The sequence below is a fragment of the Penicillium subrubescens genome, assembly GCF_028828155.1.
Source record: "Penicillium subrubescens strain IBT 31985 chromosome Unknown utg000004l_segment0_segment0, whole genome shotgun sequence".
Classification (NCBI taxonomy): Eukaryota; Fungi; Ascomycota; class Eurotiomycetes; order Eurotiales; family Aspergillaceae; genus Penicillium; species Penicillium subrubescens.
This window is the reverse complement of record NW_026643154.1, coordinates 2,010,789-2,032,126: the sequence shown is the minus strand read 5'-3', so window position 1 is coordinate 2,032,126 and position 21,338 is coordinate 2,010,789. Positions and strand designations below refer to the sequence as shown.

Below are 21,338 nucleotides of genomic sequence, written 5' to 3'. Positions count from 1 at the left end.
CTGGATCCTGTATATGGGCATCAAGAGCCAATATCTAACTAGACTTGATCTTGACTGAGCTTAAATTTAACCCTGAATAATATTTTCCGGCTTTAAGATGACATGCGCCCTGCAGGAGATTATCTAAGAAAGCCTGCTCCTCACGTGGTTTCCCCGCGCGAAAAGATGAAAAGATAGAAAGATAAACAGATAAGCTTGAATTCTTGTCACTTTTGATGGATGTAGGGTCAACCTGCCCGATCGGCACAATAGTCGGGGGCTTCTGTGCTGGACAGACCGTTCGGCCAAGGATATCCCGGCTTCTGGCGTTCTGATTGGCTATCAGTTCCGCAAGAAGAAGCGTTACGAAACAGCAATTATGGAATGACAGTTGCAAAGAGGCAAAAGGAAAGAACAAAACGTAAGTTCAAAAGAGCCTTCTCCAGGCTTTCACCAAACTGAGAAAACGGCAGGGAAGAATCCACCGTGTGGACAGAAGTGGACTCGGGAAGAGTCGCGAGATTTCGTTTTCTGAACCAGACATCCTTGGAACTGCCCGATTAGGCAGGTCCTTGCGGACTCTATCGATCGAGATAGAGGCGAACACTTAGCTATAAAGACCGGCTGGGGACGGCACAAGATGCTGATTTTATCACAGCTCTACAAGTCCTTCTCTTGTACTATATTCCATCATGGCTTCTGCCCCAGATACCACATCCATCCCGGGATACACGATCTTCCGGGAGAGCGACTATGAGAGTGTCGCTGCCACTGCGATGCTCCCCCAGGGTGTTCCCCACCCTCTAGGTACGGACTTGCAATTTTATTTCTCTGCTTTTGAAAATCGCCCGCTGACTTTTTTTGTATAGACCAGCTTACCATTCGGGAAATCCCCGATACGGCCAAGATCATCCGCGATCATGCCAGCCCCAAGACCGTCAAGTTCAACTGCATCACTCTGCGTGAGCCTCCCAAGGCCGAGTACCAGGCTTTCCGGGCCGGTAAGATTGCCGCTCCCGATCGCCGCGCTTTCGCCATCATCATTGAGCGCGAGACTCAACAAGTCGCCGAGGTCATTGTCAACTTGAAGACCAAGAAGGTTGAGGAATGGAAGGCCGTGAAGAACGTGATGCCCACCCTCACTCTCGAGGATCTCGATGTCATGGAGCGCATCGCCCGCAAGGATGCCCGCGTTATCCGCGCCTGTGCCGAGATTGGTATCACCGATATGAGCAAGGTCTTCCTCGATGCCTGGGCTATTGGTATCGATGAGCGCTGGGGCTTTGAGCGCCGTCTCCAGCAGGGTCTGGCTTACTACCGTGCTTCCGAGTTCGACAACCAGTACGCCCACCCTCTGGATTTCTCCGTGGTCGCCGATACCGAGACCGAGGAGGTCCTCAGCGTTGATGTTCGCACGGTCAATGGCGAGCGTGTCCCCGTCCCTCTCAAGGAGCACAACTACCTTCCCGAGTTCATCGGCGACGGATACATCCACGACCGCCTCAAGCCCATCGACATCACTCAGCCTCAGGGTGTTTCCTTCAAGATCCGCGGCAACGAGCTGTCTTGGGCCAACTACAAGATGCACATTGGTTTCAACTACCGCGAGGGTATTGTCATCTCCGATGTCCGCTCCCACGACATGTACGAGGACCGCGAGCGCACTCTCTTCAACCGTATCTCCGTCGTCGAGATGGTTGTTCCCTATGGCTGCCCCGAGAAGCCCCACCACAAGAAGCACGCTTTCGATGTCGGCGAGTACGGCACTGGTCTCATGACCAACTCCCTGAAGCTGGGTTGTGATTGCAAGGGTGCTATCCACTACATGGACGGTGTCATGTCTACCTCCAGCGGTGAGGCTGCCGTCGTTAAGAACGCCATCTGCATCCACGAGGAGGACAACGGCCTCCTGTACAAGCACACCGACTACCGTGACGGCACCGTGATCTCGGCCCGTGACCGCAAGCTCATCATCTCCCAAATCATCACTGCCGCCAACTACGAGTACGGCTTCTACCACACGTTCACCCTGGACGGCACCTACAAGCTCGAGATGAAGCTGACTGGTATGCTCAACACCTACTCTCTGCACGAGACCGAGCAAGCCGCTCCCTACGGCACCCAGGTCGCTCCCCAAATCACCGCCCACAACCACCAGCACATCTTCTCCCTCCGCATCGACCCCGAGATCGACGGCCCCAACAACACCGTCGTCCAGAGCGACGCTGTCTCCGCCGACCACGCCGTCGGCTCCCCCGAGAACCCCTACGGCAACGCCTTCCTCAGCAAGAAGACCCCCCTCCGCACATCCCTCGAGGGCGCTGCCGACTACTGCTACGAGACCCAGCGCTCATGGGACATCATCAACCCCAACCGCATGAACACCGTCGCCAAGAAGCCCGTCGGCTACAAGATTCTCAACAACAACTGCCCCCCTCTCCTCGCCAAGCCCGGCAGCACCGTCTACAACCGCGCCGGCTTCGCTCGCAAGCCCCTCTGGGTCACCCCCTACAAGGACTACGAGCTCTTCCCTGCTGGCGACTACGTGTGCCAGTCCACTGGCGAGGAAAACCACCCTTACAATTCGACCATCGTCGACTGGGCCAAGCGCAACGAGAACATCGAAAACACCGATATCGTCTGCTACCTGCAATTCGGTCTCACTCACTTCCCCCGTACCGAGGACTTCCCCGTCATGCCTGCGGAGCCTGTCAGCATTATGCTGCGCGCGTCCAATTTCTACGAGAAGAACCCCGGTCTGTGGGTGCCGCCTTCGGCCATTTGTGTCGATACCCAGTCGACGAATGCGTTCTCGACATCGTGCTGTGCCGCTAATGCTCCGGCTAGCTCGTCGAGATTGTAAAGCATGAATGGTGTTGGATACAAAACTTTCTTATGCTTGGGTTATGTGATGTGATGAATGTATTGTAAATAAGCCTTTTTTCCTTGTCGAGTTGTTCATAGTTTGAAACATGCATATACATTTTTTGAAACAAGCACCTTCATTCGCCTATAAACAGTTTGCTATATTGGGTATTTCATAACCTTCTCATCGAGTCCATCTCCAACAACACCAACTTCAATAGATGCATTCCAAAAAGAACCTTCCATCTACCATTCAAACCTCCCGATACATAATATCAGTCCTCATAGTAAACTTCGTCCCCCTAAATACCGGATCCCCACTATGCATAAGCCCACTATGCTGAAAAACCAACAACCTCCCCGTCCTCGGAAAAACCCCTCAACTGCCCATACCCACTGTTATAACTCGGAATCGGAATAAAACTAGTCGCCCCGCCCAACAACGTCCCCTCAGGATCAGGATTCACATTCCCGGGTCGATCCTCCGCCTTCCCAAGCTCAACAACATCCTGTTCCCCCTCCCCATTCAAATAAAGATGAAGCGTATAAAACGACAAATCCCCATTCGGCGCCTCATACTGTCCATCCCAATGCGGCCGGAAGTACTCACCGCCCACATATCGCAGAAACCGTAGGCGCTCATTCAGCGCGGATAATTCGTACGTCTTCCCCCGGCCGAGTAAACCCGTTACGCTCGTTCGATCGGTGAATTTGGCGACGTCGAGATCGTGCAGGAAAGGTTTTAGTCTGGTCAGGAGCCGGTTGGCGATGTCGTGCGTATCCCACATCATTCGTCCGCAGTTACGGGCGTCGGTGGCGAGTTCTTGGCGTCCGCCGCCGACGTTGACCATGGCGCGTTCCCAGCCGTTGGGTGTGCTTTTTTCGGCTAGGGAGAGGAGTTCTTTGCATTCGGATTCGGTGAGGAAGTCGTCTATTATGGCGGCGAAGTGGCCTTTGTATTTTGGGAGGGGTGGATTGGATTTTTCGAAGTCGATTTGTTGGGCGTGTGCGTTGCTTGGTGCTGAGGGTGGGAGGAAAGAATCCCGGATTGGGGATTTGGTTGGGGGCATGATTGTTTGGTTGTTTATGTTTGTTATTTTGTTATTTTGGTTGTGCCTGATGGTGTGGATGCGGAGTAAAAAGGTGGGGGTTGGACGGGACGGGCGGGTAGTAAGGGACTTAAGTAAGAGCCTCAGCCAGCTAAGCTAACTAAGTTAAGCCTTAAGGCTTAGCCTTGAGGCTTGGGGAGTGACATTCAGCTCAATTGGGGCTGAGCGCTCAGCCTTAATTTGGTCTAACAGCACAAACATAATTTAAGCTACAAAATAATGTCTTCTAACTAAGTTATGCAGCATCCCGATCTATGAGTCATTTCTGTAGGGTTTGAAGCTTCGTTCAGGTTCTAGGTATATATTCATCAACCTACGCGACCTGAACGCCGGTTACCAAAGGGCGGATTTGAAGATATGTATCGCCGAATCTGGAAGGTGTACTACAATTCCTGCTGATTTATCTAAGGCTATATGGTAAGGAAGCGATCAGATACTTTGAAAAGATTTCAGTGCTTGCGACTTTTCAAGTGTCTATCTAGCAAAAGCCCGCATTCGAATCAAACATCCTGGTTGTCGAGGGCAAATCGCGCCGTTTCTTGTCCTCGAAATCCAATCTCACCTTCTCAGCAACGTCGTCATTCTTCAGGACGCCCACACCCGCGATGGCCATTCCCTTTGCTGCATGAAGGCAAAGATCGTGAGACTCCTTGGTTCCTGCTACTGCCGTAAACCCTGCAGTGTGGTTATTCGCCCCGTGTGCAGCATGAGGACTTTGTCCATGCCATGGTTGAATTGCTACATTTTTTTGGCTTAAAGGTGCTACCTAGGATGAGCTCAGTATTGATAAACAGCTTATTAAATGGAATGATTGGACTCAAAGTACGTATGTCTAAACATCATGAGGCCCTCCTCCATGATAAGGGATGTGGGACCTGTTCCTCAAGATTCACAATGTACCAACCTCATACAAGTACTATAGCCTATTCAGTGGCTAGCGTATGAGCCATGGACATGGAAGATATAAAAAGGGCGGATATGGGTAGTTGTGTCTTTGAGTGGCGGAAAATCAGTAAGAAAATGTATAGTCCATATCTGCGACAATGAGTTATGCATACAAGTAACTGCCCAGGATGAATGACTTAGTCATTAAAGCCCTCCAGCATTGAGTCGCTCTTGTCGCATGAAGTACGACGAAATGAGCAGCTGTCTCGTGCCATACGTGCAGATGGTAAGCCAACTTCATGGATAGAGGCTCTAAAGCATAACGGCGAGAGAAAGTACACCAGCCACCCCAGCAACACCCATTATAGCACCACTAGTAGGTAAAGACGCACCGCCAGTCGACTTTGCAGGCGAAGCAGAAGCGGATACCGAGCTTGAACCCGAACCCGACCTAGAGCTGGCAACAGAGGTAGCGGCAGCGGAGGAACCAGATGAAGTCGTCTGGACAGCATTTGAAACAGACTGCGTGCCGGTAGAACCAGTCTCAGAAGCAACATTCTTTGTGGTAGATGGGACGCCGAGAACTTGAGCATCAAAGTTCGAGCTAGCCCAGGCCTTGACGCTGCTGGGGAGCTCATTGTACCACGCTGGATAAGTTCCTGCCGCTGCCGCACTTGCAACCGAGGAGCGGAATGCAGGATCTGTGATAACCTCATCCTGCCACGAGGCAGGAATAGCAGTCTCCATGACCGTCAAAATGGAGCTGGGAATCGCCACTTCGAGCCCGGCAGCGTAGGATGAAATTGATCCGAGGTCAAGATTTGCCGGGCTGTCACTTGTACCGATGGCGCTTGAGGTGTCCGGGGCTGGAGAAGCTAAGGCCGAGACGGCGAAGAGAATGGCGGCGAAGAATTTGTGCATCGTGATGATTTAGATGAAAGTAGCGGATAATCAGACCTCTGCCTAGATAATAGGAGAGCTTGACGAGACGAAGAAAATAAGAAGTTGTCTCCAAGTAATGGGGAAATGTCTGGGGGAATTTCTAGAGTGCTTTAATTCGGGAAAATGGTCGCGCGTGGATTCAATTTGGTCCCTGACACTTACAGGGTCCATGAGGCTGTTTTAAGGGGACAGACAAGCAAATCAAAGGAGGCGCTATGACAGTAATTTCCTGTGCCAGTCCTGCCGAAGCCTAGCTTGTTGTCAGAGATAATTTGATTGGACGAAACCTTTCAGACCAGAAATTCAAGCGATGCGAAGCTCATAGCGCTAAGCAAACCAAGAGATTGCATTTTTCCTATATCGGGCTAGGTCTACGCCACTATGGCAGTTCGGGGTTGCCGGCTGCTGGGCTCGATTGTGTCAGGGGTGAAAGCCCCTTTTAATTATTTGACTCTTTTATGGGAGTTTCATCAATATGAAAATAGAGCCAATGCAATTGTTGTGTGTCCCTCGATAGAAAAACAAACTAGTTACAAACGCAGAATATACAATATGCAGACAATGTCACAGATGCAAAGTGCAGTACAATTTGGTCAAAACAAACAAAGGGGGTTTATAGCTCCTCCTCAACTTCTTCAGGCTGAGCAATTTCCAGCTCCCAGGACTTGAACTCCAAGCTCAGCTGGTCCTCATTGCCAGAGGCCTTGCCAGAACCAAACTTCTTGAGATCCCACTTCTCAACACCCTCAACACCCTTAAGCTCATCACCGAACTCAAGGAACAAATCGGCGTTCAGGCGCTCGTACTCAGTGTAATCCTTGGGCCAGTCACCCAGGCGCTGCACGGCAAGCTTGAGCAGCTGCAGGTGCTGGCGGACTTGCTCGGCGTCGGTGATCGAGCCGTTGGGGGTGCTGTCTCCAAGATCAAGGTCGTAGGCGGAGCCATCCATGCTGAAGCTGCTGTCGAGGCCACCCTCAAACTCAACCAGAGATGGATCCGCGAAGATGCGGAGCAGGTTCTCGTGCACACTAGCGATCTTCTTGTAGTACTTGTTTGCCATGTGCTGACCACCCTTCTCAGATTGGTAGCGCTGAGCGATACCAGCGTACAGCTGGGAAAGCAGGGTAGACATCTCGAGGGTGCTCTGGTGGCGGGCACCATTGACACGGCGGCAGTTGTACACAATATCCTCGGCCAGACGCGAGGCCTTGAGAGCGTCACCAACCAGGTAGCGAGCCAGAATGTAGCGACGGGCCAGCTGGAGAGTGACGGCAGGCGACCAGTTGATCTGCTTGTTGCGGCTGTTCCAAAGGCTGGAAAGGACCCAAACAAGGTTCTTGTAGTCCTTTTGTTCGCCGAGGACACCGATAAGGATGTTCAGGTAATCCAGATTGATCTCAGCCAGATTGATCTTCAAGTCACCAATAACGCGGAGGACCTCCTGGATAATGTGCGCAGAGACACCGAGCAGCTTCTTCTGGGTAGCTTGATCAGGCCGTGGAACGGTGGTACGTCCGGTAATAAACACACCCAAAGTGAAGACGAATTTAACGATGGCGGTAGAGCGATACACATCGTGGGCAGAGATGTACCGGAAGGAGGCGATAGCAAGGTCACAAGCACCATCGTAGTTCTTCTTCTGAAGGAGATCGAGAACACGGTAGTTACTAGCAATACCAACCGAGCGAATAAAGCTGGTGGACTTGTGGGTGCTGAAGTGCTCCAAGATAGTCGACAAGAAGATCTTCACCTGGTTAGTTTCGGTCAACTTGGTGCGCTTGCCCTCGGTGGCTACGAAGTACGCAACGTAGTCGTCAAAGACGCGAATAGCAAAAGTCTGACGGTTGTTGGAGAGCAAGAAGTGGTATAGGCGGGAGGCAGAGACCGAGACGGTGTGGAAAGAGCTGCTCTTGGAGGAGATATGACTGCGGAACTCCTCAAAGTACACGTATTGAGTGGTCAGCGCAGCTAGGATCTCGGTGATAGTCGAGTTTCGCTGGAGGAGACTTTGCTCGAGCTGGGCCAAGAAGATCAGGCTCTGGCGACCCTTGGAGGTGAGATCAAATTTGGTGGACTTGATATTGGTTGTGTCCTTCATGACAACCTGACGGTACAGTTCCTGGGTCAACTCAGTCGCCTTGGTCACCTGGTTGGTGGCAATGTAGCTGGCGGCGATGGTCGAAGCAGCAGCGACAAGGCGAGTGGAGGAAGACTCGGTTTTCAGGATCTGCACGGTAGACTCCTTGAGCTCCGAGAGAACAGACTCAGACGACTCGCTGTGCTTGGAGTGGAAGGAGACAATCTCCTTCAGCTTGGTCAAAGATTCCTCGTGAGCCCAACCGTAAGTCTCACGGACCGATGTGATGCGCTTGCGCAAGACCTTAGAAGCACGCTCGATCTGAGTGGCAGAGATCGACTCGGACTTAGACATAGCAATTGCGGTTTGCTCCTCGTAGATACCATCAAGGATGGCTGTGATCTCATCTCTGTCAATCTCGGTGGACTGGATAGTGAGCAGCTCTTCGTACAGAGCAATAGCGTCGATCTCGAACCGCCTAGACTCCTGGCACACCCTTGCGAGGGTCACAGTCGCCTTGATGGTGATAGTTGCAGTTGCACCAAAGACAGCCTTGACCTTAGTCTGGTAGTCAACTGTCACCTTGTGGATCTTGGTGTAATCAGTACGCACACTGCGGAGGCAGTGGGTATACCGAGTGAAGAACTCCTGAACGAAGTCAGTCACTTGGAACTTGGGATGCTTCTTGGGCTCGTTCAAGAAAGTGGTGAATAGCATCGAGTAGTATGACACGGCATCAGAGTAGCGACTCTGGTTCCACAGCTCAGTGACGACAATGATCAAAGGCTCAATGGCATCAGGATGGCAATGGGGAGAATCCTTGTTCAAGGCGCGGATAATGCGCTGGTAGTACTCGATCGAGATGGGGCGAGGGCGAGTGAGCTCTGCAAGGGTCCAGAGGGTCTTGATGACGATGGTGTGCTCAGGTCCATAGTGTGTGATATAGTCCTCCAAGATCTCCTGCCAAGTGCTAATGACCCGGTCGGGCTGGGAAGAGCGCTCGTAGAAGTAAACCAGCTCGGTGGTGACACGGTCGCGCAGCTTGTCATCAACGGGCTTAGCAGCCCGAACGGCGCGGTACACGCGGACACGAATGCCCTCTTCGCGAGGGAAGCGACGGCGGTAGTGGTAGCATTGGCTCAGACGCTCAGCCAGGTTCACACATTTCTCGACGTGCTGGCTAGGAAGCAGGACATCCTGGATTGATGGAGCGAACAGGGATGGCCAAAGACCATGCAGAACCTTCTTGACAACGCGAGTAGCATCCTTCCAGCGGTGCTGAGAGACATACAGCTCGACCAGAGTGTAAGTGGCAGTGAAGGAACTCTGATCGATCTTGGTAATGGAGCTGGAAGCCTCGTAAACAATCTCCTCCAAAACAGACTCAGAAACCACCGAAGAAGAGGAGCTTGCTTGGTGCATGACCTGCTGGGATGTCTGCTCGATGCTCTTCTGAATTTCCGTGTATTGCGAGGACTGAGTGCGGTTGGTGCTCTTGTAGTAATGAGCACAGTGCTTGAAGATGCTGAGAGCTGCTGTGGAGAGCCCAACAGCCGTCATGATCTTGGCGATTTCCTGGAAGTGGGAAGCAGTCGACTCGGACACAGACAGGGTTGAGCTGCGATATTCCTCCCAAACACTAGACAGAATAGAAGATGCCTCATACTCGCGCTTTTGGGATTGAAGGAACTTTGAGTAGATGGTGACCGACTTGAGCTTGATCTGCTCCCAGTACTCTGAATACTGAGTACGGCACTCCTTGCTAGCCCGCTGCCAAATCTCAACGTAAATACGCTCAGCCTCGGCAATGCGACCCTCGGACACGTATGTTTCAGCCAGCTTGAGAAGCGCCTCGAAATCAAAGGTCTCTGACTGGTACTCATCGACCTCGGTCTCCAGAATGAAGCGAGTGCCAATTTCACCATTCTGCTTGTGACCCCTGAGGTGGACGTGAAGATTACCACGAGTATCGGTTTCATCGCCACCATCGTAGCGAGTCCCGGTAATGGTCTGAATCGTGATTTCAATCTCTCTGATCTTCTTCTCCTCCTTGATAAGCCGGTAGTGCTCAATCAAGGTCTTCAGAGTACTGACGACCTTCTCTGAGTTGTTGCCGTAGTGAACCTTGTAGCACTCGACAATGAGAAGGAGAATCTCCTCACGCTTGACCATAATGTCAGTCTTGGTAGTGGTCACCTGCTCGACTGTGAGGTCCAGGAAGAAGCTCGACATCTGCATGGTAATAATATGTTTGACAGTGAGCAGAGTGCGGCTGATGATAGTGATCTCGTAGAACAGTGAAACTGCCTCGGTGACGTGACTAATGTCACGACGGAAAAGGGCCAAAGAGATAATAGACTGCAGCGTAACGACATTGTTTGGAGTCAGGATTTGGCGGGTGATGTTGCTGACAATGGTCAGGTATGTCAGGAGTGTCGGGGTGGAGATGTTCTGCCACAAGGTGTTCTGCAGGAGCAGCAAAGTGACAGTAGCCGGGAAGAGCTTGCCAAACTCCTTGGCCGTGGGAGCATCACCACCAGTGGTATAGACGGTGGTATTTCTCAAATGGTAGGGCCAATAGCGCACTGAGAAGTCAAGAAGGGGATACTTTTGAACAAGAATGCTGGTGTCGTGGCGGTCCAGAGGAGTCAGCGAGGGTTCATGCTGCTCAGTCACAGTAGTCTTGATATAGACAAAGAGTCGAGTCACGAGATCGGCATGATGGTCCTTGACGGTGGGGATGAGCTTGCCCCTGGTGTAGACATCCAGAACGGCCGTGCGGATGAGGCCGTGGCGAAGGTAAACCTGGCCATCTTGGATGAAAACAAGAGAGATCAAGGGTTTCAGAATGGTAATAATATCAATCTTGCGATCGGACACAGTCTGTTTATCAAGCTGGACCGAGGCCAGTGTCGCAAGCTCCTTCATCAAAAGAGGCCGCTCTGCAGTTGCAAGCCAGAGAAGCATGAACTTCGCATCCTCGCTGATTTCGGGAGAGGCGAGAGCATGGCTAACAAAATCTGTGACAGTCCACTTGCTCGTGACTACGGACTCGACGGTCTTTCGGAAGGCATCAAGGTTGTGCTCGTGGCGAACACGCTTAGCAGCAAGCTTAGCCCATAGGAATGAACCTTGGGAAGCTTCGGTGATTTGATCCACCACAGTCTCTCGATCCAATTCGGACATCTCCCGGAAAATGCGGCTACTCTCGAAGATGTCTCGGACAACAGCAGCGACATCATCTGCGATGCGATCCTCAGTGATAGGAACGGCCATCACGTTCTCCTTAGTGGTAGGTTTCTCAGAACCAAGAGTAATGAGCCGGACATTGACGGCGTTGGAAGTGGCGACAGTCAGTCTCTGGAGCAGAGCAGCCTCCCCGCCAGTAGCCTCGTCGAGACCATCGATGACAATGACCAGCTCCTTGGCACCACGGAGAGCAGCCGCCAGGGCACGCTCCAGAGCATTCCAGATAATGTTCTCATAATCTGCAGGGCCGGTTGTCTTCCGGCTTCGCTCATAGGCATCGCCGAGAATATGCAGAAGCTGAACATTGCCGATGCGCTTCTCGAAAAGCTGGAACAAAATAGTCTTCGCAATTGCAATGGGAGTAGTCTCGGCAGGGATGCGGGCATCTATTCAATGGAAAGTTAGATAAAGAGCTGGGGCATGACAAAATTGAATACAAGTTGGAACTTACTGATAGGAACAAACAAGGTCTTGTATGAAACACCGCCAATCTGCTCCTGCAGACGGTCGACAATAACCGAGGCAAGAACGGTCTTGCCAGATCCAGGCTTGCCGTAGAATGACAAAGTGTGATTTTGACTCTTCAGGAAGCGAGTCAAGTATGGGCCCATCCAAAGGCAAGTCATTTCCTCACGCTCGTGGGCGAGATGTGAGGTGTTTTCGGCCAGGCGACTGAGGACGCGGTCTTCGGGGGCAAGCCAAGATCGGACAGACTTGACAATGGCAACTTGAAGAAGCAAGATATGGTCAATAACTGATAGTGGTTGAGGCTAGATGTGTCATGATGGGATTCTTACCTCTTTCGGTGTCAATGTTCTCCTTAGCAAGCTGATGCCGCCACATAGCCTCAGAAATCCTTCCGCAGCGCTCACGGAAAGATTGAATCTGGCCAGGGAAGGTATCGTAGATGTTGACCGACACCGAGGCGGTGGTCAATCCACGGATAGCCTTGTGGTAGTGGGTGGACACACTAGCGACAAGGGTGACCAAGTCAGCCAGGGCCAAGATTAGCTGCTCTTTGATCTCCTGAGACACCGAGAACAGCTCAGTCCGCTCCAGAAGGTTCACCAGAGCAGAGGAGGTACTGTAGAAGAAGCCGAAAGAGATCATTAAAGCGGGCGCGTTCTCCTTGCCGAGCTGTTTGAATGAAAGAAGAACAGTTAGTCTACGAAAGCTAAATGGAATAAATAGTATCGCAATGAACCGTACCTCAAGGAGCATAGCACAGTATCCGTAGGACAACTGGGCGGCAAGGTAGCTATCGCCAGCAAAGTCTTGGATACCATTGTCGAAGGAGTGCAATCGATCGACGAACAGCTGGGCCCAAGAAAGGACCTTGTCATAGCTGCTACCCTCTGGGGGCAGATGGCTCATCCGCTCGGAACGAATCCACTCGATGATTGAGTGATATGAGGTGTTCAGGAGCTGAGATGAAGCACCATTGCCCAGCTCATCACCACTGCGGCGCTGCAGAGACTGCACCACACTGGTAATATTAGAGTTTCCAACGCCATTGGCCTTGCGGACAAAGCCGGATTCCCGGCGCGTGGAGCGACCATTCTGGGACATACTGTCATTGTCAAAGGCAGCAGAGAGGGCGGAGACCTGCCGAGAATTTCCATGCATGGTTGAGTAGAAGGAAGAGTTCAAGTTACCCGGAACGGGAGAGAGAATTCCGGGAGCCATTGTGGACGTAGGAAGTACAATAGTAGTGTTGGCAGAGGAATTGGTCGTAATAGTCGTAAGAGCTGGAGGTATGGACACTTTCGGGGGAGATTCGGACTGAGTCTTAGGTAGAGCTTGGGATTGGCGTGGAGGGGGATGGGGATCGGATATGGCTTGTTTTGAGCAGCAGCTCTTGAAGCAACAAAATAGACGAGACAAACCCGCGATGGAGTCAAACACAAGGCTCTAAAAATGTATAAAAAACATTCGAGGACACTGAAGAAGGGAAAAGAAAGAAAAAGTAGCTCTAGCTCGGGGTCACACGAGGCTTTTGTAGCAATCTATCAAGCTAGGGACCACCTAGACGCTACTTTGCTTCTCCTCTCTTCCTTCCGTGCGGAGGCTGGGTACTGATGAGTGGCGATAGGTCTTCACATCACCATTACGCCTTTAGGTATGGAATGGTGGGTATAAGTTTCAGCTTCAGTAGACTTGAACCACTTTCTCCGCCTCTCTCCACCTTGCGATCTCGTCAAAGCGGCGGCAAGATTCGCGATTTTGCTTTCTTGGCTTCCTAAAAGGGAGAAAAGATGCCATGACACATCCTGGCATCATGATAGTCGACATTGCGCACCACTTTAGGGCCACACTCTTAACTTTTGGATTTGCATTGGGTGCACTCGGACCTCAGTTCTAGGGTATTGAAAAGCCAATGGGAGATATCGAGCTATGGATCATGCATCGACGGGGCGTATCGCCAATTCAAGTGCAAAACATGCCATGTTCCAGCTCAACGGAAAAGAGCGTGGAGCGTCTGAACGTGGAGCCATGCAAGACGGTCTGCACCTGCATAGTGATGATAACAAGTGGTATTCTTCTCCCCACCTCGGTCAATCTTGCCTCAGCTAAATTGGTAACAAGGATACAGCAGGGGACCACAAGCCCACACTAGCTGGAAGTGATAGTTCCCAGCAGATATCGATGGGAATGGATCAAATCTGTTTGAAGTCCAGATTCTCGGAGCGCCCGTTAGAGAGCAGCACGAGCTTCCACTAGCATCAGTAAATGTTTCAGTATCGTACTTGTGTTGAAACCCCTCATTCTCGGGCATATCCTACAGAGTATGCATTTGTTGATGGCTGGCTGGAAGACCGTGCTAGTCTCCCACCATGGCGCCGTCGTGCAGGTAAGTCCTCAATGGGGGGGATGGAGCACTGGCCCTTCCTACCGGTATCCAATGGATGCGAGTTTACGAGAAGGCAGGAAGAGGAAGGTTCGGTTTCACTCTTCGGACGAACTGTAGATCGATTGACATAGAAAGCAGCCCGTCCTGGCCACATAATAATTCGTGCCATGATATTGTGTGCGGGGACGGATGCCAGCCATTGCCGATCGATACTAAGCCGTCATGAACCATGCAGCATGACTGACGCAACGAGATCCACTCAGCTCCTGTCTTCTTCCTCGGGATCGGCGATGCTACCGCTCCTCCCGAGATCTTCTCCCGGGGAAATGAACTCTCTGGAAACGAATGACTGGGCGCAGGCTCGCTAGAGTGCTCCAAGTTCGAGAGCCACCGGGCTATTGCCCCTGGTAAGTGCAGCGCATTTAAGGCATCCATGCAGAATGCCTCGTTTTTGACAGGGGGACAGTCGAATCATTGGCTGTCAAGCCGGCTGTGCTTCCGGCCCAGGCCGCAAAAAAGCAACAACCTGGGGCCTCCTCCTCTTGATTTTCACTCGTTTATTCGACGTGCATTAGACTGATGGGGTTGGATGAGGGTGAGTGGAGGAGATCAAAGGAGGAGATGTGAACCGGTTTGTCCGTAGCTCCACTTCAGCTGAAGGAAGAAAGATCCGCTTCGGCACGGCAAAAATAGGCGGGCCCAGCTCCGGCTGACTGGGTATTAATTCCCTGTTTCTATTTTACAAAATAATTACCTACAGACTATAGATGTTTGCCTTGATAACTGATTAAAAATAGAGGAGAGACTGGGGAAATATCATGGTAATTAGGATTCTATGTGTGCGAAAAAAAAAAAAAATATCTTAACACTGATTAATCTTGATTGCGCTGGGCATTGCCTGTGCCATCAAACAGGACAAGAATTTCTAGGTTAGAAAGGACATTCAAAACAAAGTTGTGTATCTCGAAGTCAACCATTTCTTTGGTCTTGGAGCATTAGACTTTTAAACTGCCACTGTATCAAAACCTAGAACAATTCCAAATCGACCCCTGTCACAGACCTGGCCAGGTTCTCGGTTGAATAATCTTTGTATGGGAAGCGTGCTTGTGGACATTATCACCATACCGTGACGTGTACTCGATGTCGAGTCATTCCGCATCGAAATAGTTGCATATATGCCCCAGTTCTGGTAGTAGGCCGATCAGCCCCGCTCAAATGGCCATTTGTATCATTGATGCGTGATTTTCAAGACCGTAGACCCTCCTGAACCGGACCGAATAGTGAGGAATATTCCAACGCAAAAGATGCTGCTACTACTGCGTCAGAAAATAAGTATAAGCACTACAAGACGGAAAATTGGAAACAATCACATGCATACCCCAACCTGTCTTTCCTTTCCAGTAGGCCACTTGACGGGAACTATGTATAGAAGTGGGGATACGAACAGTGAGTATCAACATGGTCGATTTACAATCCGAGCGTCCACGCCAGCCACCGTATTCTGGTTAAGTCTCTTCAAATCTCTGGTTCGACAAATTTCTGACAGCGGGGTGGCGTTTGTTTGTCATTGGTATAACATATTTAACCGTACTGTATGTACTGTGCAGGGCTACCATGATGGGAAGTTTGGGACCGGTACCCATCACCAGTGGAGCCCGGCGGGTCTGAGATTGAGCCCGATATAGTGGCACGTGTGTGACGCTATCCTATAGCTCCGATCGTAGTTTGATCTCAGGCTTCAGAAAGCACTGACGTTATGGCCATGGAAATTGAAGATACGAATATGTAGGGCTCCCTCTAAAACTGAATATAATCGTGTAATGGCATCGTGATAATTACCATCTGAGATAATACTATAGAATTTTGAATTTTGAATCCATAGGCAAGCCGATGAAGTAATTGCATGAATAGAAGAAACGAGGGTTTGCACAGAGCTTATAGGCGTAATGATTGCCATCATGAATGATCGAATAATGACATCGTGGTATTGATTCCGTCCTTGCCTTTGAATTTCTTCACCTAACTTGACCCTACTCGACCTGACTTCGAAAAATCTGCATTGGCCTCAACCGCATCTCGGACCATCCAAATGCGGATAAAACCACAGCTCAGGAAATTTTTCTTACCTTCATCTCCTAGATCAATGCAGCAAATTAGCACCCCTCATATCCTATCCTACATGTTGACCGAACTCCCTGGACTAGAATCGAGTATATTCATAAAGAGACAACTACAGTATTTGCTACTGACTATCAGTTAGTTAAAAGACAGGTTCTAGGTCCATCACTGCTCTAAACTTCTCGACGTCTTTATAAGAAATGCTCAGATCCCTTCCAGAAGCTTCAAAGCCACTGTGTCACTTACGGACCCACACACCTTAGCGTTATGCGTGGCACTTTATGTGACAAAAAGCATGTTTGAAGAATTATATTTCAAATCATACCTTGGGCTTAAGTTAATGCAAGCCGAGTCGAAGCTTGAGTCTTCAATGATCGATAGATGGACAAACGCCACGTATCATTCAATAATGAGCTATATTTGCTAAGGGGAGAGACTCTTTCAGTATGTCAAAGAATGGATGTGTAGTTTACAAAACGAGCACCTCCAGACAAGGCGCTCTACAGAGTTGGAAGCTCCATAGTATCAATCCCTACAGTGATATGCGATAGCCCTCCCAGGGTCTTCAGCGATTCGAACGAATCTGCGAGTACCGCCCCTCCAGTAGCTGGGACACAATCCTACCAAGCAAGGAAAGCACGCATTAGTGTCTAGTGAAACGTTGTGGCTGGACTTCGGGTCTTACCTCGGGTCTCGACCAGCCAATGATACCTGCAATGACCTCCTCCTCTAGATTCTGACTCTTGCCATAAGTGATGGCAACTTTGTCTCCATATGTCTCTTGAGCCTTCCGAGATATTTCCTCCCAGGTCTTCAGGGCAGCTTCGGCATTCTCAGCATTTGGAACGCTTACGCGGTAGATTTCAACGCTGGATGCTGATGCCGCATCTCCAGGGCCGAAATTTGTTTCAAAAACTTGTAGCGTTGGTGGTCCATTCACGAGGTGCCTAATTGAAGCGGCGAAGTTTACAAATTGCTCTGAGACAACGAAGGCGTGGAAAGATTCCACTCGGTTCCATTCTATACAAAGAATCACATTAAATATGTAAGGAAAAATAGAATATCGGGCTCACGGAACTCACCAAAAAGTAGAAACTCCCTGTGCTCTTCTCCCACATTGCGTCCATTCTCAGTGAGGACCCATCCTCGATAGGCACACAGTACTCCCGGGTTTGGATGGGTCAATCTCCTGCTGATTTCTGGCCAGTCTCGCTCAATCTCGTCGATTGAAGCCTGATCATTCTTGATCTTAGGAAAGATAAGTTCAGTGATAGCCATTGTTCTGTATCAATGCAGCTTTGAATGGAAGATTATGGGAATGAGATTATTCACGAGATTCATGGTGTCTTTATATGTGGTCCGTACAGTGATGTCCTACTCTAAACAAATTGTAATCAATAACAATATTGCGGTGTGAATTGCGGACTTTCACTCGTATCTAGTGACGTTGTTGAATAACATCTAAAGAGTCATCTTCAAGTCCGTACATTTTTCGTCAACTGTCGGGATATGATTGGATGCCTGGCGGCTTTCCTGGTGGGGCCCTGCGGAGTTTGCGGAGTTTCAGCAGTGTTGGTGGGATTTGTAACTTTTGCTCACTGCCTTCTCCTCTCACCTTTCCCTTTCACATATCACACAGGCTTTACACGATGCCTTCTAGATCTTCCGAATCTCGCTCTCGGCAAAAGTCATGCGTCGCATGTGCGGAAGGGAAGCGGCGTTGTAATCGTCAAACTCCGCAGTGCTCCCGGTGTCTCGGTCGGGGGTTGAAATGCACCTACATCAATGGATCGTCCGCAAAGAAGCGCCATAAAAGCCTAGTAGTTGCGGATTTGCAGCCAATAGAGTCCGAGTTCTATGACAATTTAGACGATATCCTATCGTTGTGGTCTCCCAACAGCGACTCCTTGATCGATAGTTCGAGCGCGACTGCCTCCTGGCATACTGGAAGTCCTTCACTTCTGGATACTCCATTGCTATTCCCCGCCATCTTCTTTCCAGAAACAGCCGCTCCTGATAAATGGTCAATAACTCAGTCCTTGCGATGCGTCAAATCCTTTCCACAGATGTTTGCGCGGTCGAGACGTACACCCTTTATTCATCAACGCTTGTACGATACTTATCTTCCCAACGCCATCCAAGATGCCTTTACAGTCTCGGCGGCGTATTGTACAAGAGCACCGGGGACTGAGGACATGTCACTGCGTGTTTTAGAGGCCAAAACAGCGAGTCTCCTGCAGCAAGTCAACCAGACCACTTCTGTTGAGGAACTTCTCGCATCGGTGCAAGCGTTGATGCTCTTTCACATCATTCAGCTGTTCGACGGTGATATCCGTCAGCGGTCCCTAGCGGAACGCAATATGGATACATTGCGAACATGGACTACTCGGCTACAAGTTCAAGCTGAAGACCTTGGCCATGCGACATCGTGGCAGGAATGGATATTAGCGGAAAGTATCCGCAGAACCGTCATTTTTTCCGCACTGATCGATAGCTTATATTCGTCGCTGAAGCATGGTTACTGCAAGAATGTCAAAGCGTTGAGTATGCTGCCATTTACGTCAAGGCCTGAATTATGGGACCTTACCACAAGCGCAGCGTGGTTAACCGAGTCCAGCCAGTCAGGATCAGAGGTCGTTCTATATGGGGACTTCTCGATGGCTTGGGAAAATGGTCGAGTGTTGGGGGAATTGGACTATTTTCAAAAGCTGCTACTCATACCCTGTGTTGGGGAGAGATATAAAGACGTGCTGGAGCTTGAGAATGTATCATAGAAGAGAAGTCCGCGATATTGACCTAGTTGAACCCTCGAAACATTAGCTCTATTTCCCCAGTAACACCAAGCCTGTCCTTTCATTCTCCTTGGAGCATTTTCGGGCGTCCACGTGCGTGACATGATCTAAGAGGCCGCATCTGACCGCTTCTTCAATGAGGACCCTGCATGTAACGTTGATTATGCAGCATCAAGACTAGTGGAAGAAATCATGCACATGGACCTTATTGGACTTTAACTATAGAGCTGAACTCCCATGGATGCTTCAAAATGGAGTATATGTGGAGTTGACAATATGCAGCCTGCAAGAGCCAGTAGCCTATCAAACCCGCATTTCTTGGCCTTGATGTGCAAAAGCGACGTTGGATTGTACTTGAGGCTGAGAGTAAACAGGAGTGGGGCGGCAACTCGGGACCTGCAGTGCAACTTCCTAAAATGTAAAGGTCCAGGGTCCTGGAGAGACACCACCCCTTTCTAGTTAAATGAGCAGTCCTAACGTACATTTAAGGCTAGGAGATAAGCCCTGGCCAAGCGTTGCTGAATATTTTAGCCCATTATATCTTGGTCATCAAACATTCATACTGACGGCGCCACAGATATGGTCCGTCCGCGAGTTCTGTGGAAAGACCAAGATTAATATAAACGTTACATATTCATTGGGATCATTAATTGAGGAGAGGTATTGCTAGGAACTTCTCTGATCGATCTGCGTAAGTCTACATGTTTTTTCCAGCTCAAAATGATTTTATCTCGATTCGGCACTGGTGGAGCTCCCTTTACTGATTTCCTGGGTGGCGGCTTCCACTACTAGGCAATGCTCAGATGTTTGCCTCTCATAGATGAGGTGAGAAAATAGTACGCACAAGTGGGCTGTGGCTAGATGACGCTACTCGAGGATGCCGGTATATGCATGCACACCTGATTATTATCGGTTACCTAACACGACCGTAAAAGGTAGGTAGGTAGGCAGAAACCCCCTTCCATTAATGACCCGGGTAAATACCAAATTCAATTGGAATCTTTCTTAGTTTGAAAAACATTTAAGTAGACCATAAATCCCTCGATTAAATTCCTAACCATCTATCCACATATACACAGTCAACAATATGAAGTTCCCCGCTTTCCTCAGTGCCGTCGCCCTTTTCGGCCACGCCAGTGCCTTCTACGGCCAGATGTCTGCCTCGGACTATTTCATCAATGAGGGTGGTGTTTACCAAAATGTCTACCTTAAGGATGACAAGACCGGATCTACCTACTCGGGCTACCTCCGTGGTGGCTTCAATGGATGCACTAGCAGCCCATGCAATTTACAGTAAGTTTCTACTTGTATCGAAGTTCATATTCATGAGTCGTCACTGAATCCTCTACTACTATAGGTTCTCCGAGACTAGTGCTGGAGGCTACGCCTTCTATGCTTCGATGTGGCGCACCAGCGACGGATGCCACAACATTGATTTCCAGGGTGCTTTGGATTCTCACCATGGTTACTGCTGTGGCTCGCTGCCTTGTGATTTCAGTGCTTAGGCAGTTTTGAGGTGAGATTACCATACATAATGAATCAATTGAGGGAATACGGAGGATGCTAATACGCAGGCCTGGATTCAGTTCTCGAGAGACAAGGCACGTCGCTTTCGGGATTCTCTGGGGCTTAAGAGGTAGATGGTTCAAAATCTATCCGGAGATAAACGAATCTCGATATTTTCATTCGCCGGGTCATAATGCCGGTCAACTGGAACTTATCTAGCGCTCGTTCAAGAAAAATATAAATCTTTTCACTATCAAGCTATTGAAGATGAAGATATGCCGTAAGACATCCCTAGGATTAGTTGGTTGAGCAATACGATGACTGCTGGAGATTCATCCACTTGAAAACTCACACATACTAAATCCCATTACAGGACTATGAGATCCTCTGAGATTAGACTTGATCCATCTCGCGCAAGGTATAATGATATGAATTCACTGGAAGCAATTGACACTACCCGAAAGGTCCACCGACAACACGGACGTAGTATCCTTCCAGCATTTGACCAAAGCTTAAAATTCCATCAACTCAAGCACCACTAGGACAATCTTTCCTCAGCTTCCGGATACAAATAGGATAGCCCACTTGCAAGTTTGTGCAGTCTTTGTTAATCATCGGATTCCACTGATACAGTTCCTCCATAGTGAATGTATCAGGATGAGATTGCTGGATGTGGATACAGTCATCACCCGAAGCGACACGATAGAACGCGACGCCTGTATTGAGTCAGTCAATATCGGAGAGGTACATCATAATGGCAGAGTTTCTAATTCTGGTGATTACTCACAGTTACGCAGTGCGACATTCCTTTCGTTCGCTGCTTGGGGGTTGACGGCTGTCGATAGTGCCGAAGTCGCAAGGCCTATGGCTAGAAGCAGCGCTTGGGAGATAGAGATGGTCATTGCTAGTACTCTTTCCAGCTGTGTCTAGATTCCTAATTATGCAAACAGATTGTAGAAGTTATC

General features: G+C 49.8%; 8 protein-coding genes across 8 annotated transcripts; 3 read left to right on the top strand and 5 right to left on the bottom strand.

Moving 5' to 3' along the window:
• Positions 1 to 671: 671 nt before the first annotated feature.
• On the top strand, positions 672 to 2,842 carry N7473_005830 (Peroxisomal primary amine oxidase; the record flags this gene model as incomplete). The annotated part of the gene is made up of 2 exons (XM_057151770.1): positions 672 to 786; positions 849 to 2,842. The coding sequence occupies 2 exons, from the start codon at positions 672 to 674 to the stop codon at positions 2,840 to 2,842; spliced, it is 2,109 nt and encodes a 702-aa protein (XP_057009575.1).
• Positions 2,843 to 3,179: 337 nt separating this feature from the next.
• Positions 3,180 to 3,914, bottom strand: N7473_005829 (uncharacterized protein; the record flags this gene model as incomplete). Its single annotated transcript, XM_057151769.1, has 1 exon — positions 3,180 to 3,914. The coding sequence occupies one exon, from the start codon at positions 3,912 to 3,914 to the stop codon at positions 3,180 to 3,182; it is 735 nt and encodes a 244-aa protein (XP_057009574.1).
• Positions 3,915 to 5,150: 1,236 nt separating this feature from the next.
• On the bottom strand, positions 5,151 to 5,759 carry N7473_005828 (uncharacterized protein; the record flags this gene model as incomplete). The annotated part of the gene is made up of 1 exon (XM_057151768.1): positions 5,151 to 5,759. The coding sequence occupies one exon, from the start codon at positions 5,757 to 5,759 to the stop codon at positions 5,151 to 5,153; it is 609 nt and encodes a 202-aa protein (XP_057009573.1).
• Positions 5,760 to 6,393: 634 nt separating this feature from the next.
• Positions 6,394 to 12,792, bottom strand: N7473_005827 (NACHT domain protein; the record flags this gene model as incomplete). Its single annotated transcript, XM_057151767.1, has 4 exons — positions 6,394 to 11,492; positions 11,558 to 11,833; positions 11,904 to 12,243; positions 12,316 to 12,792. 4 exons carry the CDS (start codon positions 12,790 to 12,792, stop codon positions 6,394 to 6,396), a joined length of 6,192 nt encoding a protein of 2,063 aa, XP_057009572.1.
• Positions 12,793 to 16,575: 3,783 nt separating this feature from the next.
• N7473_005826 (uncharacterized protein) lies at positions 16,576 to 17,353 on the bottom strand (the record flags this gene model as incomplete). The annotated part of the gene is made up of 3 exons (XM_057151766.1): positions 16,576 to 16,695; positions 16,761 to 17,095; positions 17,158 to 17,353. 3 exons carry the CDS (start codon positions 17,351 to 17,353, stop codon positions 16,576 to 16,578), a joined length of 651 nt encoding a protein of 216 aa, XP_057009571.1.
• Positions 17,354 to 17,724: 371 nt separating this feature from the next.
• N7473_005825 (Zn(II)2Cys6 transcription factor domain-containing protein) lies at positions 17,725 to 18,849 on the top strand (the record flags this gene model as incomplete). Its single annotated transcript, XM_057151765.1, has 1 exon — positions 17,725 to 18,849. One exon carries the CDS (start codon positions 17,725 to 17,727, stop codon positions 18,847 to 18,849), a length of 1,125 nt encoding a protein of 374 aa, XP_057009570.1.
• A 1,105-nt stretch (positions 18,850 to 19,954) lies between these two features.
• N7473_005824 (uncharacterized protein) lies at positions 19,955 to 20,372 on the top strand (the record flags this gene model as incomplete). The annotated part of the gene is made up of 2 exons (XM_057151764.1): positions 19,955 to 20,160; positions 20,225 to 20,372. 2 exons carry the CDS (start codon positions 19,955 to 19,957, stop codon positions 20,370 to 20,372), a joined length of 354 nt encoding a protein of 117 aa, XP_057009569.1.
• Positions 20,373 to 20,901: 529 nt separating this feature from the next.
• N7473_005823 (LysM peptidoglycan-binding domain-containing protein) lies at positions 20,902 to 21,275 on the bottom strand (the record flags this gene model as incomplete). Its single annotated transcript, XM_057151763.1, has 2 exons — positions 20,902 to 21,089; positions 21,161 to 21,275. The coding sequence occupies 2 exons, from the start codon at positions 21,273 to 21,275 to the stop codon at positions 20,902 to 20,904; spliced, it is 303 nt and encodes a 100-aa protein (XP_057009568.1).
• Positions 21,276 to 21,338: the final 63 nt, after the last annotated feature.